Below are 16,466 nucleotides of genomic sequence, written 5' to 3'. Positions count from 1 at the left end.
ACTAAGATAGCCTTCAACAAAGAACAGACCGAAGGATATACTAGCTCCTCAAACGATTGCATTCGGTTTGAGATTTTGTGAGAGAATTGTGTGCTGTATGAGATGAAGAAAAGGAAGGTAAAATGTAACTTTTCACTGCAGATAAATTTTTGTATTTTGGATTATAGTAAGTTGATCATGTATAAAGTTGTCATGGCACTCTGTTGGAAAAGTTGAATTCTCCCATTACAATCATGTATACGGGTACCGATTATATCACTGGTGTGTTTTACACATCAACATATGAAGAGGAAATTAAAATATTGCAGATGATTACCTCGATCTTTCATCCTATCCCACTGATCATCCACACTATAGCAATCAAAATAAAGGGCATTGTTCCACTTCAAGGATGAGACAGGAGGTAGTATAATTACCCGGTGTCCAATCCCGCATTTTGTATTTGTGTCCGTCTCTTCCCATACGGAAGGACGGTCGTCACATTTGGTGGCAGCGGAGGGAGACAGGGAATAGCGAGAACCCCTTGCTCAGGGGAGACTTGGAGGCAGTGGCAACGGCATCCCTAATGACCCAAGGAGGTGCCGTTGCCTAACAACCCAGGAGGTGGAGTTAGAGCCGGAGCTCTAGCGTTAGGATCAATGTTACCGGCGTTCATGGGCGATGGGAGCATAATCTCCATCAAGGCATTCTTTGCGGTTTTAAAGCAGTTGGGAAAGATGGGGGGCTGGAAAGATAACCAGCTTATTGGCATGGCTAGATGTAAAATGATGAGAAGTGCGCATAACTTTGTCTGGCTGGACGAAGAGGCCCTAGCGGTCAACTCTTTTGAACTATTCAAAAAGATGGCTATAAGCCAGTTTAAAATAGAGCCAAAAAGTGCAGTAAATGAAAATTTTCCTTTCGGCTTATCAGGAAAAACAGGATGCACGAGCTTTCGCCAACCGCGTACGTGGTTGGTGAAAGGGCACGATGGGGGACTGTGCTGCAGGGAAACTGCTAAAGATTTAGTGAAAGAGCAAATGCTCTCGGTGTTTCTGGGTGGATTAAGGGTCCCGTCAGGCGCTTTGTTCTATTGAGCGAGCCGAAAATATGCAGGAAGCTATCGAAGTCGCAGAGAAAGATTAACGCAAAGAGGAGCTTGTGTCGACGCGCGTCCCCTGCGAGGCATCTCGGATAGCGATATGCAGGAAATAAGTGAGATGAGAGGCCGCTTGGATCATCTTGAGGCCTTGTTGAAACAAAGCCTCAGGATCACGCAACAGGGCGCTGGTGAAGGGATGCCGATGCAAACGGACAGATCGAGAGGAGCATGCTACAGTACAGAAAAATTTGAGCACTTTGCGAGAGAGTGCTGCACATGTAGCAATTTCGATAGGTCGAGCCGCGGACTGTACATGTCCGGTGACCACGGAGAACAATCGGGGCGGCGCGAGCCCCCAAGCGGTACTCAGGACCAGGGAAAGTAGTGTCGCCCTCCTCGGCAGGAGCCCCCGAGGAGGGAAACCAGCAAATAGCAATAAGGTTCTGTGAAGAGACGTGTCCTACGTTGTCGAGCGACAGACTTGCATTCTAAGTTTCTCATACATACGGGATCTAAGGTGAGCCTCACGAGGGAGAGTGCGCTGCAGCAGTTTGACAGTTATTGGGAAAAAAAATCTCATGGTTGAAGAAGGGGGGGGGGGGGGTAACAACCTAGTGGGCATAACTGGCAGCCCGATACGAACGAAAGGGAAGTACAGGGTCCCCTTGCAGATTGGAAGTACTAAATTCGAAAACCTGTGTTTCGTAAGCACGGTACGCTGCGGGAATCATTGGACAAGGCATAGATATAGGGACAAGCATAGGGACAAGGCGTGCTCAAGGCATAGATATACTTGCCAGCAGGGCAGGGCCCGCTTGCACGAAACAATCCTAAGTGTAACACTTGGCAAGTGTTGCACTAACGCGTTAGTGCACTAAGTTTAGGGTTGCGGTTAAGTGGCTTGCACGAACACTTCGACGACCGCCCTAAGTCAAGTATTCTAAAGTGGATCGTGGCTACGAGCAGTAGCAGTTTTCGGGGACTCTCATTGGCAGAAAGAGAACTTCCGGAGTTCATCCCAGGAAGTCGTGCGTCACGGCATGTTTGGATTCTGGGAAGTCGTCTGCTTCTGCCGTCGCACGTAAACAGTTTGTAGAACCAAAATAAGGTATTGTACTATCATTGTAGCTGCAAGAACGAGTTAGGTCACTTGTTGCGTGCTTTTGTTAAATAAAATAAAGCCTGTGGCCCAAAGTATGTCTCGAATTGCTCGATGATTGGGAACTTATCGCCAACGGCAGTGCCGGTTAGAGGCACTTCGCGTGCGGCGATCATTTTGAGAGATGTTGCTAACGAAAAGCACAACACGTACGGCACCCACAGCATAAAAAAATGAGACGTTGTTAGTATTGCGAGGAAAATGCGTACTGTATTGCGAGATACAGTTGGGGCCAACGACGAATTTTCGATACACGGTTCATAGCGGCCGACATGTTAGTCCTAAGCTTTAGTGCGGTAGTTTAGGGTGCTCCTAGGACCCTTGGCGAGCGTCCTAAACTGCGCGGAGCGAGCGCCACCACTTTAGTGTTGTAGAAGTTTCGTGCAAGCCACTTACGGCTCCGGCACTACACTAAGTGGGGAACTCGTTAAGTATTACACTAAGTTTGTTTCGTGCAAGCGGGCCCAGAGATAGCAGTCAGAGGTAAGACAGTTCCTATTGTGAACTGGGAGAAGCCTGCTTCCAGACAGGGAACAAGCCGTGACCGTAATCCTATCGTGGGTGCACGCCTCATTAAGGAGTGCCACATTACACCCCGCGTGTGAGGTGTTAGTGACGGCCCCTGTCGACCCCGTTATTCAACCCGGCGAGATGGGTGTTGTTGAAACCACAACCTACTTAATAAGAGAGCGACCAGACCACTCTTTCAAATCCCTATGGAGCGGCTGTCCGCGGGACCTCCTCGCCCTTTCCTCCTCCCAACGGTGAAACGCCCGCTTGGCGCGCTGCCCACATTCCCTAAAACAGGGGGATGCCGCATTGGGACATGTGACGAGATGGTGTTCGTATTGATTCGTGTACATCTTTTCGACGTCCATATTGATTTGTAGTACACAATATCGACTCCTGTACTCGTGTTGTAGGGGTATACTTTACATGGATGCTGTTTATTTTGTTTTCTCGTGCGATGGTACAGCCATAAGCATATCCAGTGCGTGACGCGACCGCATCTCGTATTGGTACATAGACAAGGTACTTGATTTGATACCACGCCGTCCTTGAAAAGCAGCGTTCTGACACTGAACCGTAACGGAATCGATATTCGCTTCGGTTCCAGTCCTTCAGTGATAGACTAAAGCCCGGTTTCACCATCACCAATTAGCATTTGAACCGAGAACAACGGTCCCTTAACTTGAATTTGATGTTTAACTATGCTGCACTTATTGTCACTGGAATATTCATCAGATCACGCAACCCTGGATCTCAGTCCAAAGTTGACCACCGTTGGTAAAAAAGGGCCATAGGTTAAGAGCAGTTCCTGCTGCTCTTCCTGTGGCGATACGCTCCTCTATGCCGTTATTTAAATTTAAGAGTAATTTAAAGTTTGTGCCATCACTGAACAAGTGGTTCTGTGTATATACACTCTCGGCGTCTCCAAAGTGAATTGTTTTAGGAAATCTCTTCTACTTGCTCAAAAAGAAAAGGAATAAATGTTAGCAATATGTTAAGGGGTAAAGTAAAAGTGACCGCAGTTGGATTGTAAGGTTTTGGAGAAATATCTCAGATGAACAACAGCACTTTTTCGCTTTTCACACGAGGAGGTATCTTGCATTGCAAAAAGGCACTATAGAATAAACCATGCTCATGTGAACTGAGGTCTTCGTGACGGTTTGTTGCGTAAATATTACGATATGTTTGGCAAAAAAAGGGCACAAATATCTGATGCTGATGCGAAGAAGTCCGTAGGAAAGCTACCGCATAAGCACTACAACCCCATCGAAATAGGGAATGTCGGCAGCGCCACCAATGCTCCTGCTGCAAACATGTGAAACAAAAAAGCCGGCGCTGGAAGGGGGGTCAAGTGAACTGGTCGTTCTCTTATTAAGTAGGTCGTGGTTGAAACGACCGTGGAAACTAACAAACTCGCAGGTGCTCATACGTTCGCTTGTGTGTCAGACGACGGACAAATGCCTGTGAGAATCGCTAACTGTAGCGTGGCTGAAGTGACATTGCCTAGGAATAAGGCAGTTGCGGTATTTAGCCACGCATGACTACGCCGACTGCAGTGAAACAGTGGACTGCAACAGCGTGAACAGGGCTGACAGTGCCGGGTTAATTGAGAAATTCGACTTGGAACACATAGGCACGGAAGAGCGCGAAAAACTTGAAAAACTGATCAGTGATGACAGCGTCGTGTTTGCGCATAGCAGTCTGGATTTGGGTCACTGTGACGTGATTAAGCACACGGTACCAACTGTTGACGCCTCTCTCGTATACCGCAGAGCCTATTGCGTTCCGTACGCAAATCGCGCAGAGCTAGACAAACAAGTGGACGAACTCGTCGAAAAGGGAATTGTGGAACATTCCACATCGCCGTGGGGGGCCCCAGCTCTTTTGGCGCAGAAACACGATGGATCGTATAGGTTGGTGGTAGATTACAGAGATCTGAACAAAGTCATCCGAACGGATCCCTATCCGCTGCTGAACATACAAGAAACCCTCTCGACCATGGGTGCCTCGAAGTATTTTTCTGTCGTAGACATGGTCTCCGGCTATTGGCAAATAGAAATGGACCTGTAGGATAAGGAGAAAACCGCGTTTAATACGCTGTTGGGTCACTTCCAGTGGTGTAGGATGCCACTGGGACTCAAGAACAGCGCTGCTGTTTGGCAGGGAACAGCTGACGTAATCTTAGCGGGTTTACTCGGTAAATCCTGTCACGTCTATTTGGACGATATCATCATCTTTAGCTCAGATTTCAAACAGCATCTAAGGGATACAGAACGGATCCCTCAGCAGTTGAGGGCAGCTGGTTTGAAGATAAAACCATCTAAGTGTCAGTTCCTTAAGCCACAGGTGCAGTACCTGGGACACATTGTGTCGTCGGAAGGTGTGAGGCCGGACCCCAGTAAGGCAAACTGCATTAGAAATGTCCCGGTTCCGAAAAGCGTGAAAGAGGTTCGACGGTTCCTCAGCCCGGAGGGTTATTACAGGCGGCACATTTCAAATTTTGCGCAGATCGCTAAACCTTTAACACAGCTCATGTCTAAAAAGATACGATTTAAGTGGGGCAAGGAAGAAGACGCTGCCTTCCAGACGCTGAAAGCCAGCTTGACAGAAGCTCACATGTTAAGGTTCCCAGATTTTTCGCTACCTTTCATACTCGCAATGGACGCTTCCGGGGTCGCGCTCGGAACAGTACTTTTTCACGAATTTGAGGACGGCGAACAGCCCGTGGCTTTCGGAGCCGACATCTAAACTAGGCAGAACTACGGAACTGGAGTGTCTCACGGTGGTTTGGGCGGTGAAACACTTTCACTGCTATTTGTATGATCGTCGTTTCAGAGTTCTAACAAAATGTCGGGCCCCTAAGTGGCTAATGAACGCTAGAGACTCTAACTCTCCACTTGCCCGCAGGAACCTTTTGCAACAAGAACATGATTTTGGTATAATCGATAGGCCGGGCAAAAGGAACCAAAACGCAGACGCTCTAAGCCGAACGGGGTGCGTGCGGTCGAGATCTTTTCATCATGTCCGGAAGAACAAAGATGAGCAGAGGAGAGACCCAGAGCTCCAGGACATGATCTATCGGTGTGAAGGTATCTCGGCACCTGGGGGAGAACCCTAAGCACAGGATAGTTGTCCCGGGTACTCTGGCAGGGGAAATTTGAAGTCGTTACCACAATGCCCCGTATGCAGGCAACCTTGGAGCGACAAAAACGAGAAAAAGAATCAGTGAGGCGTACTTCTGGAGGAGCATGAGAAACAGCGTTGAGGCGTACTGCGCCTCGTGTGAGTCATGTCTGAGGCACAAATCGTCTAAAAATCGTAAGGCCGCACCATTGCAGATCTTCCGCGAAGTAACAAGAACAATATTCCTTCCCGGCTTAAGCCTACGAATCACCTTGAACCCAAGTGTTCCCAGAACGTACGTGTGTCATTCGACGGAGATCTTATAGACCAGGGGTCTCCCAGAGGTGAGCCCCTTGTGAAGCCATATCCTTTTGCAAACCTGCGAGTCCTCTTGAATGCAAGTCTTATGGACCAAGGGTCCCCAAAGGTCAACCTCTTGCGAAGCCATACCCTTAATGTAATTCGATCTGTGGAGACAGATCGTGAAATCTCTTCACCGACTCCAAACAAAGAAGGCAGAGCTTATATAACGCAATGCCTCAGGGCAGAAAGCACACAGGTCCACAGCTAGCAGACTGCAACGAGCTCGTCCTGATGACGGTAGCCCAGAAGACGGCATCAGTATGCCCCACGCCGAAAGTTGTCGTCGAGAGACCATCTGCCTGTGTCCAAAGACTAACTCGATGTCGAGCCTACCTCTACGACAGTCTACCATCGCAATTTCTTCAGTCCATTTCTTCCCTCATGGAAACCAGAACAGACATTCACGCAGAAAGCGTCGTCGAGAGACTGTGTGCAAACGTCTAGAGCCTCCATGCCAAGTACGACTTCTACTGCTTGCAATATAGCACACCGCATCTTTTATACCTTAAAACTCAAAGGATGGCACCAAGCTAGTAAATATGCACCTTAGTAGAAACCACCTTGCACCTTTGTATGTTGGGCTACGAACTCACTGAGTTACATGTCCCTGTAAAAGTGAACTAGAATGCCATATTGAGCTCTCTTCAGAAGGCTCCACAAGGTGTGCATCGAAGCTGACGACGTGAATGGTCCCTGGGCGCTCTGTTGTTACTTTCCACTGAAACTCCTAACCACTGTTTACAGAGCAGCACATGCTCAGGTTATATTTCTGCATTTTTAAAAAGTCGTGTTGCAGCGGTGCAAGCTTCCCTAACAGCATAATTCCACGGTGGAATGCCAAAGGAGAAGCATCAGAACCACTGCTATGCCACGGGACGCGGGACAGGATATCCTCAGTGTAAGGCAGGCACTGTGCTTGCCACTGTTTGTTCCCCCTGACGAATACGGAAGAAGAATACGGAAGGTGCTATGGACGAGCAACTCCCACAGAACGGACAGAAAGGTTGCCAACATACGTGCTGTCTGCAACTCGAATTTAAACCACGATATATAATCCATGACTACGTCGATTACGTGGACGGAAAGAAGGTGCGGGTATTTCATAGAATGCCAGCGCTTGCACCAGACGCAGTTCACAAACTGCTTCAGCTATAAGAAGTTACATCATGACAGCATCATGGATGTCCTCACTGCTCTAAAGAAAAAAATTCAGGACGGCTGTCGACTGTACAGAGCACGCACCTGAACTCACAGCAAGAACTTTCGTTTCTTACATAGTGACTTCTTTTTCTTCTTCTTTGCAAAAGGGCTTGACAGGCAAAAAGCAGCCAGATGCAAAAAGTCAAGGCATCTTAAGGTGAGTTGTCTCACGTAGTGTATATTCAGTACTTACTTGTATAAAATATGTAACGCTGTGCACCTCAAAGGTAAAATCTGTGCTTCACTTCATCAGTGCATTTTAAAATGAAAGTGATGTTTCAAATTATTCATAATCAAATCTCATATTTTGTAGCAGTGATTTGATACAGTGGTTTGTAGCAGTAAAATTTATCCCTTCAGTGCAGCTCAACTCCGACAATACCTCTCAAAAGGTATTTGAAGCTGTCATCAATACAGAGCAGCATGATTTATACGCGTCTGTCCTTCAAGTACAAGGGAACAGAATGCATACCAGCTAAGGTTATCCATGAAATACACTTGAGGAAGCTCAAGTTGTGTATGTTCAATGAAGCAAGACATCATACCTCCCACGCAGTTATTAAAATCTAGACTTTTGATGCGAGGAGTTTATAATCACATATATTCTTGCAAACAGTGAAACACAAATGCTGAAAACAAATCACCCGAAAGAAACTCAGAAACGATATGTTTGTCTCGCATGCCCCTTATCTTACAACGTGTTTCCGTAGCATGCTTGCGGTGCTTTCCAAGTGGAAAGCCATCCAAGGCGTTCACACGCAATGTGTCACGGAGAAGGGCACACCGCACACAAAAATTAAAATTAACTCACAAGGAGGCTGAGAACAAATGCGGCGCATAAATGAAACGTATCTTTTCACAGACAAAATTTGTTAAGACCTCAGGCATGCCAGGCTTCAGTGTTCCAACATTTGTATGAAAAGCATAAGTAAGCAGATAAAACGCTTACCTTTTGGCCTCCACGGTGAGCGAAGTTGGCAACCTTGGTGTGAGGAGGGCAAATGCTATGACACGATCTCCGGAAGGCACCTGTCCGTGCCACGCCACCATGTCTTGTCCATAACGATCTTGAATCCTGTATGGTAAACAGAGTTTTTAAATTGTTCTGCAGCTCATCACGTTGCCATCACACTATGTACTATCTATGTCACAGTAAATGATATCAAAAGCTCCCAAATGTTGGGCTGACATGTTCGACATGCAGGTCTTCTTCCCATAGTTCGGAGCTGTTTTCCCACGTGTATCACCTCCCTGTTTCAGACTTCACTTCTCAGTGGGACTTCTTTTTTCTTTTCTTCTTTGTAATTGACATCAGCCATGTACTCTTGTATTAGATACCACTGTCTACTGACAGGTGACAGTACTTCTAAGCTTAGTATTGTCAATCAAAATCCTTCTGTTAATATTAGTTAAATCTGTCGCATCCATTTAATTAAAATCTGAATATAGTCCAGAGGCCGGGAGTAGAAATGTTTAATAAGCTCAGCGTTGTTCAGCGTAAGTTCATTTGTTGCTTGCCGGTGCGCTGAACTTATTAAACATTTAATTAAAAATACAAAATGATAATGGACATGTTATGAATGCTGTTAGGGAAAACATTTGCTTGCATAATATACAGGGTGTTCCTTTTTTTATCTAACACAGATATTTATTTAAAGAAAAAGCTCTGAGAGCAGCATTGATGACATCTTTGCAGGCGGATTATGTGGCCAGGCGGATGTCCTGTAGGACAGTATATGCAACTGTTAGATAACTAATTTGCTAAAATTCATTAATGAACTTATTATTAATTATTAATTTTCTGGGAACTCCAGAATTGGAGCCAGTCATTATTCAAATTCATCGTCCTTATTAAGCACCCTGAGAAGTGAACGTACTGCAAGATATAAATTGGTGCTCCACCTACTGCACTGAACACAGAATAAACGTGTAAAAGCAGATGACGAGTCCACACTGCGGTAGTTCTCCGTTCTCCGCAGCGCGCCGACACCATTCGATTTCGGAGCGAATACATTGAATCCTATGGGTAGCTGACCAGACCGCGAAAAACGTTCGTTATAACAGTCTTATAAAGGCGTCCGTTGTAAAGGAGTTTGACTGAATTCAAAATTCAAATAAACAGTTTCAATTCAATTTGATTCAATTTCTAAATTTTGCAATTCATACATTGTTTTTAGCCCCAAGGTATTTTGGTGCCTGCCTGTAAACAAAATATTTTGGAATATGAATGAGCCTCACATATTTCTGGCATTGCATGACCGCGAATGTGCATCAAGGCCTAGCGGGCCATGACGTGTCTCCGATGCAGCTAGTCACCCTCATTCAGGGAGACTAGCTTTAGTTTGAACTCCGTTTTATTCCAACAAATCTTCTATACTTTAAAAGCGATAAAACCCCTGTGCTGGGAAACAAGTCAAAGGATGACACAACACACAACACAGACTGACGAACAAGGATTTATTATTGTCAAACCTGCTTTTTAAATACCCTGAACCAGCAACATCCTCTTCCGTAAGGTTCCCTATCACACCCTCAACCTGCCTAGTGCCTTTATGTATATCAAGGACAAGACTTATCATGCATCCCTCCTGTTACAACCTTCCAGAAACTCCTCGACTGCAGCAGTTAACAGCACTGAAGGCACACTCACGCACCTGGTCCCCGCATTTTTTATCCGTAAAGCTTCACGATATAATAAGGCACCGAAGAGTAATACAGGCGCTGCTTTATTATATCGTGAAGCTTTATGGATAAAAAATGCGGGGACCAGGTGCATGAGTGTGCCTTCAGTGCTGTTAACTGCTGCAGTCGAGGAGTTTCTGGAAGGTTGTGACAGGAGGGACGCATGATAAGTCTTGTCCTTGATAGAGATAAAGGCACCAGGCAGGTTGAGGGTGTGATAGGGAACCTCGCGGAAGAGGGCGTTGCTGGCTCAGGGTATTTAATTAGCAGGTTTGACAATAATAAATCCTTGTTCGTCAGTCTGTGCTGCGTGTTGTGTCGTCCTTTGACTTGTTTCCCGGCATGGGGGTTTTATCGCTTTTAAAGTATGAAATACCGAACAGCCCCATTTTTAACCATTTTTAAATCCTCTATCCCTTTTGTGTTCAGATTTAGAGGACTGCACTATAAAAACATTAGTCAAACAACCTGTGCATGCACACATCAATAGCTGTGTGCACTATGTGCATATGAATTCATCTCTTACTCGAAAGCTCACAAACATTCTACTTCATTGCAACATTTGACTACAGCTTCCACTTTAGTTAAGTGTAAATTACATACCCATATGACTTTGCTTGCAGGTCTTCGGATGTGGACCCCTTTTGGTAGACCTTTAGTGTGATGGGTTCACTCTAGGAAGCATTCAATGCCACGTCATGAATCAGTGGTCTTACTAACAGCTATGTAATACGCACTAGTCAACACTTCGTACAACATCACAATGTCAAACTGATAACGACAGTGTCTAGCTCATAAATATTTTAGGGCAATACTGTTGGAACCATGAAATCCAGTGATGTGAGTGGCCATTTTGGAGCACCAGTTTTTGAGCAACAAAATGGTGCTTTGGAGCAGATACTACATCATCATGCACAATCATACGCACTTTATTTTTAAGGTACTTTCGAAAGAGTGGCATAGATCTGGTCACCGAAGCCAAAGGTCAACTCCTTGTAACAATTGTCATGCGCTGCAGTCAGCTGAAGTAGCTTACGTGTAATGACAAAATATAGACCAGGATCTTCGACAATATTCGCAGGGAGCGACAGAGCGGTGTGAACATTCGAATATATAATACAAATACAGTCAAACTCCTTTATAGCGAACACCTTTTTAACGAAAATACCACTACAGCAAATTTTTTTGCGGTCCCGCTGGAGCCCTATAGGACCAATAACGGACAGCTTTTTAACGAAAATACCTTTACTGAGAACTTTTTTTTTTTGCTGTCCCCTGAGTTCTGTTGTAAAGGAGTTTGACTGTAATACAAATAATAATACAATAATAATAATAATATAATAATAATGGAGTATAATACAAAATTAAATCGAAAGAAGAAAACTATAGATAAGGCCCCCGGTTACAACTTAGTGGGTGCACTGATTCCAGATATTATTCCACTGATACGGGGCCTGGCCCGAGCAATTCCTAGGCTGCACGGTTGGCCCGGCCCAGCCCAGTGTAGAGGTTGTGAGAGTTGATGGTGGTAAGGGGAGGGTGGCTAACTAACAGTGAAGTAATACAGGCTTGAGCCCAGCCCAAGACTGCAAAAAGAGGGCTTTACCCAACCCGGCAGGTGGGTAAATCCTTCCTTTTGTGGTCAGCCATGTCTTTTCGCTCAGGCTTTGCGGTAAGTAGGGTTGCCACCTTTCGTAGTGAAAAATACCGGCTGAGGGAGAGGAGGTGAAATAGAAGGAAAGGGGGAAATGTTCGCAGGAAAGGGATAGTGGGTGAGGGGTGGAAAGTATACAGAGAGAGAGAGAAAGAAAGAACGAGCGTACTCGCTCAAGACAACAATTATAATAACAATGAATAACCAAGAAAACGACTGGTGACTACGGAGTTGGGTCTGTGCTCCAGATTTATTCAAGCTGTAGTGGAATGTTGAAAGGAAAACCCCGTAAAAGCCCATATGAAAGGTGTTGAGCCACAAATACCGGCAAAAGGCTGCCGGTATCACCTTCCTACCGGCAACCGGCAGAGCGAGCAAATAACCGGCCGTGCCGGTATAATACCGGCCTGGTGGCAACCCTAGCGGTAAGCCCTAACCCATTCAGTGCTCCACTAAATACAAAGAAAGGTTCATACGATAGAGTAGCACAGTAGCAGGCAACTCACAAGAGGATTGACGATACGGATGTTCTGCACAATGAGGGAAGGTATTGTGCGGTGTGCGTAGTATGTGTGGCTTATGCTGACTGTTTTGCGCCTCTGCAAACAAGAAAGAAAACGGATTACACATTTAAAGAGAATGCATTGCAAACAAATCCATTTGTTATTGGCTGACAAGCACACAGTCACAATTACAGGTGGAGATCGCAATCCCAAAGGATATTCCCAAATAAATTATATTGGTTGAAGGATATATTCAAGGGTGCGAGTAGCAAAATTTTCAAGTTCGAGTCAAGTTCGAGTAATACTAAATCACTGTTTCGAGTATCGAGTCGAGTAGTTTGCATTCCATTAAATGATAGGTAATGTGAAGAAGCAGGAAGATAGATATAAAATTTCAAGCTGCTTTAGCACTACTCTTTAACCAACTTCCCCTTAAAAATGTTCTTTTGTGCTACAGTTGAGTTGACAACAAAAAATGAAATGAATGAAGATGATAAGAACTCTATAAAAACAATGTGCCACACCTAAGGACAACATTGCTAAATGAATATTGCAACCATAAAATATTTACAGGTTATGGGTAGGAAAACTGGTCTTTCTACAAGGTGCAGTTTAACCCTTTCCTTACCGCCACAAAAATGGCCATTTTTGGGTGGTTTGACAAATATGTTTTTTGTGGCTGACAGTGTCACTTCAGAAGATGTTGCTATATAGGAAAATGTAGCCAAATCAATGCCCTATCGAATTATGTAAGTTTCATAAAGAAAGCTATCCATGTATTTCCAAAATTGATGTTGGGACACCAAAAAATTGGTGCAAACAGCAGAAAGCTCATGAATATATGCCTGTATCTTGAACAAAAATATCAATCTACAAGTTCAACAATATACAAAATGCGGCAATCTTTGACAGAAATAATATCTGAAAATATCAACCCTCTGGATCAAGAAGTTCATGAGTTGTGGAAAATAACGTCAACACTGCATGTTTTTCATGTAACTGAGTGACAGACGAGTTCATTGAAGGAGTGAAACGGAAATTAACACAGTAATGGTAATTTCCACTGAAAACATTAGTTTCAGGCTCAACTTTCCTGCTGTACTACATATTGCTATTTCACCACTCTTCCATTCCTCCTGGTTAGTTCTGAGACAGGAAGAACAGCAATAGTGCATGTACATGCCCACACATGGAGGACAAAAATCTGATTGTCTAACACCTTCAGAGTTGTTATTTGCGTTGTAACAAACGAAATCGAATCCAAATATGCTTCAAACGCGAGCACCGCGCATTTGCGAAAGAGGTCAGCCGCGGGAACGCGCCGCCGCAACCAAGATAGCGTCTCCACACTGCCTCCTTTGCGCAGGGCCAACTTTCGTAAATCGCTACCATAAAGAAAAGATGAAGTGAAAATGGAACTCATTCTGTAGTGTTTATATAGTATCCATCCAACAAACGTGACCACTTGTCCAAATCTAATTTAGGGACCGAGTAGCGCCGTTCATAAAACGTCGATCACCGGTGATCGACTCTCTATGGGCACGGTAAGGAAGCGTTCATACCGGAAATTTTCATGAAGTAGTCCTACACAAGGCTTCCAGCCCTTTCGGTTCTGCGCAGATGCACTTTCTTCACTCTTGTCAGTCATCTCTGAGTTTTATGAACTAGTAGAACCGAAACAGACCCTCCCGCCAAAGAAACGAAACCACGAAATGTGCTCCTCCCTGTCGGATACGCTTCCCAGAGCTCTGACGCTTCCGCGTGTGTGACCCCTCCATGGCCAGCACTGGCCAGTTGAAGCCGGTTTGCCATTCATAGCCACTACTCAGTCTGTAGCTAAGTTGGCTAAGTCGAGGTTAGCCGAAGCTAATAGTGAAAACAAGATGTCGGAATTGTGACAGCGATCACGGCTGCGACAAATGCGTGTTCCAAAATGGTGGAATCGTTGTGACTTACATGTGATGGATTTTAATGTGGATCTAACGCGAGCTCGAGACGATATCGAGTACTCGAAAGTTGACGAGTCATCATTTGTCGAGTCGAGTTTGAGTCGAGTATGAGATCGACTCGACTCGAACTCAAAATTTCGAGTACTCGCAGAGCCTTAATATATTCACAAAATACATGCAAACCAGTTAATTCAAACTCAAAGAGGACCAAAGATAAGCTCAAATAAAGCAGAGTTTGTACTAAAGGGAGCTGCTCTGACTGAGAGCTTGATGCAGCACATATTACAGTAGCTGCATGGGAGACATGTCAAGGTTCGTTACACCTTACCACATGTTTGTGATCACACGATGCCAGAAATATAAGAGGCTCATTCATTCCATAATATTTATGTAGAGGCAAATATCAAAACATCTCAGGGTAAAAAATAATCTGCTATATGCCGCTGCATTCATTTCTGCAGCCGTGACTCTATCAACATCACCGAACCACATCATGAACACCACGAACGTGAGTACTGGTTGTCATTCGTGGCCTTTGGTTTGTACGTGCTGTCAGCAGGACAGGTCTTGATCCCCTTAACACAGTGAGGCGTACTTGCTTTGCCGACCACTAGCAAGGCACATTGTTCTGTGCGTTTGTCCACACCATTACAGTTCCTTATTCCTATCACCTTATCACGTATCTACCTTCAGTATCGTTTCTATAAGCAATGTTATCAATATAAGCAACAAATAGATATGTCCCTGACTCGCCGACAGCGTGCCGGCTGGACTGATGCGTAGTTGGGCATGGCTGCTCAACCCCCCAATCATGGTCAAAAAACCAATTGTGTACATTCAGATGTACGAACTAACAGACGTTTTCCCCCGCTGAAATACAAATGGCTTTGATGGGGCCCGATCATCAGTTCGAATCAAGAGATTTCGAATTAACGGGATTGCAGTGTACAGTAGAATCTCGACGATACGATCATGGATGTACAATCACAGATGACATGAATCTCAGGATGACACGAATACTTTTCCAACACCGACCGGAATGCTCATTCTTCCCATTCTTCATTCTTGGCTAAACGGAAATTACGGATAAACGGAACAATAAGGTAACCTTTGGTTGGTTTCCTATATATGCAATGATAAAAATATTTGGATAATTGAAACAGCACGTTTTGTGTACTTTGGGTAAACGGAACAAAGTGGAGGTACCAAGATGCCAAGATGCAAACCTGGAAGACTACAATTCACGTCTCACAACCCGGGCAAAAGTCACAGCCAGTGCAATCCAATCCATCAGTCGCTCGTACAACGTTAGGCTTAGCTCGCGTCCACATGTGTCTTCATGAAGTCTGTCAAGAAACAGCTACATAAAGTGTAGACGGGTAGAAATCCAGCGAACCGTTAGGGAGTATGAAGGGAGTTGCCTCAGGACGAGAGCCGCCGATATTTCGAACTGAGACTGTTCTTCTTCTGGGCACCGTCCTCATCATTGGCATGGTATTTAAAGGGTTAGTATGACGTGTTAAAGGTTCATGCGAATTGTGGGTCAACAGCCCGGGTGGGTGGGCAAATAGAGAAAATACATAGCAAGTACAGTGGATTCCTCTTAAACAGAACTCCAAGAGAATGAAAATACAGTAGAATCTCGTTAATTCGAAATCGCTTAATTTGAAACGCCGGATAATTCGAACTCTCGTCTCGGTCCCGTCCAAGCCACATGTATTTCAATGGGGAGAAACTCGCGGTAATTCGAACAGACGAACGTAGACATAGGATAATTCGAACCAGCGGTGCCCGCAGCTCCGACCATAATGGTCCGCGGACCTGCATTTCTTTCTGGTTATTGACCTTCCGCGCAGCGCACGTGTTCTTTCTTTCTCAGTTTGTTGTGCTCCGTGGACACGCTGACCTCCTCGCGATGGGAAAATGCGTACGTGAAAGCTTGCGCCCTCCCCCTCCGCACCTTTCTTCTCTCTCCGCCTCCTGTTGAGGCTACGGAGGGTGGAGGAGCGTCTGCGCGGAGTCATTTGCTTTCATGACCTCGCGGCAATCAACATCGTTCGGCAACTTGTCACAGCTTGTTTCGCCGACTGAAACCATGGCGAGAAGAGTCAACTACATGGCAAAAGACCTTGACACGAAGGTGCAGATACTACGGGATGTGGAACGCGGGCAGGACTCGAAAACGGACATTGCAAAGAAGTACGGCATAAAGAAGAGCACACTGTCAACGTACATCAAGAAC

General features: G+C 45.2%; 1 protein-coding gene across 2 annotated transcripts in view; it reads right to left on the bottom strand.

Annotated features, from left to right (window-relative positions):
- LOC135391327 (uncharacterized protein KIAA2013 homolog) overlaps positions 1-16,466 on the bottom strand; it is a 164,974-nt gene that overhangs the window by 127,961 nt on the left and 20,547 nt on the right. For both annotated transcript variants that reach the window (XM_064621566.1, XM_064621567.1), the window contains 3 exons: positions 12,279-12,371; positions 10,722-10,792; positions 8,386-8,511 (listed from right to left, as the gene is read on the bottom strand). In XM_064621566.1, coding sequence (XP_064477636.1) covers positions 8,386-8,511; positions 10,722-10,792; positions 12,279-12,371 — 290 coding nt within the window. The remainder of the gene's footprint in view (positions 1-8,385; positions 8,512-10,721; positions 10,793-12,278; positions 12,372-16,466) is intronic.

This window comes from Ornithodoros turicata, chromosome 4, assembly GCF_037126465.1.
Source record: "Ornithodoros turicata isolate Travis chromosome 4, ASM3712646v1, whole genome shotgun sequence".
Classification (NCBI taxonomy): domain Eukaryota; kingdom Metazoa; phylum Arthropoda; class Arachnida; order Ixodida; family Argasidae; genus Ornithodoros; species Ornithodoros turicata.
This window is presented reverse-complemented; position numbering and strand designations above follow the sequence as displayed.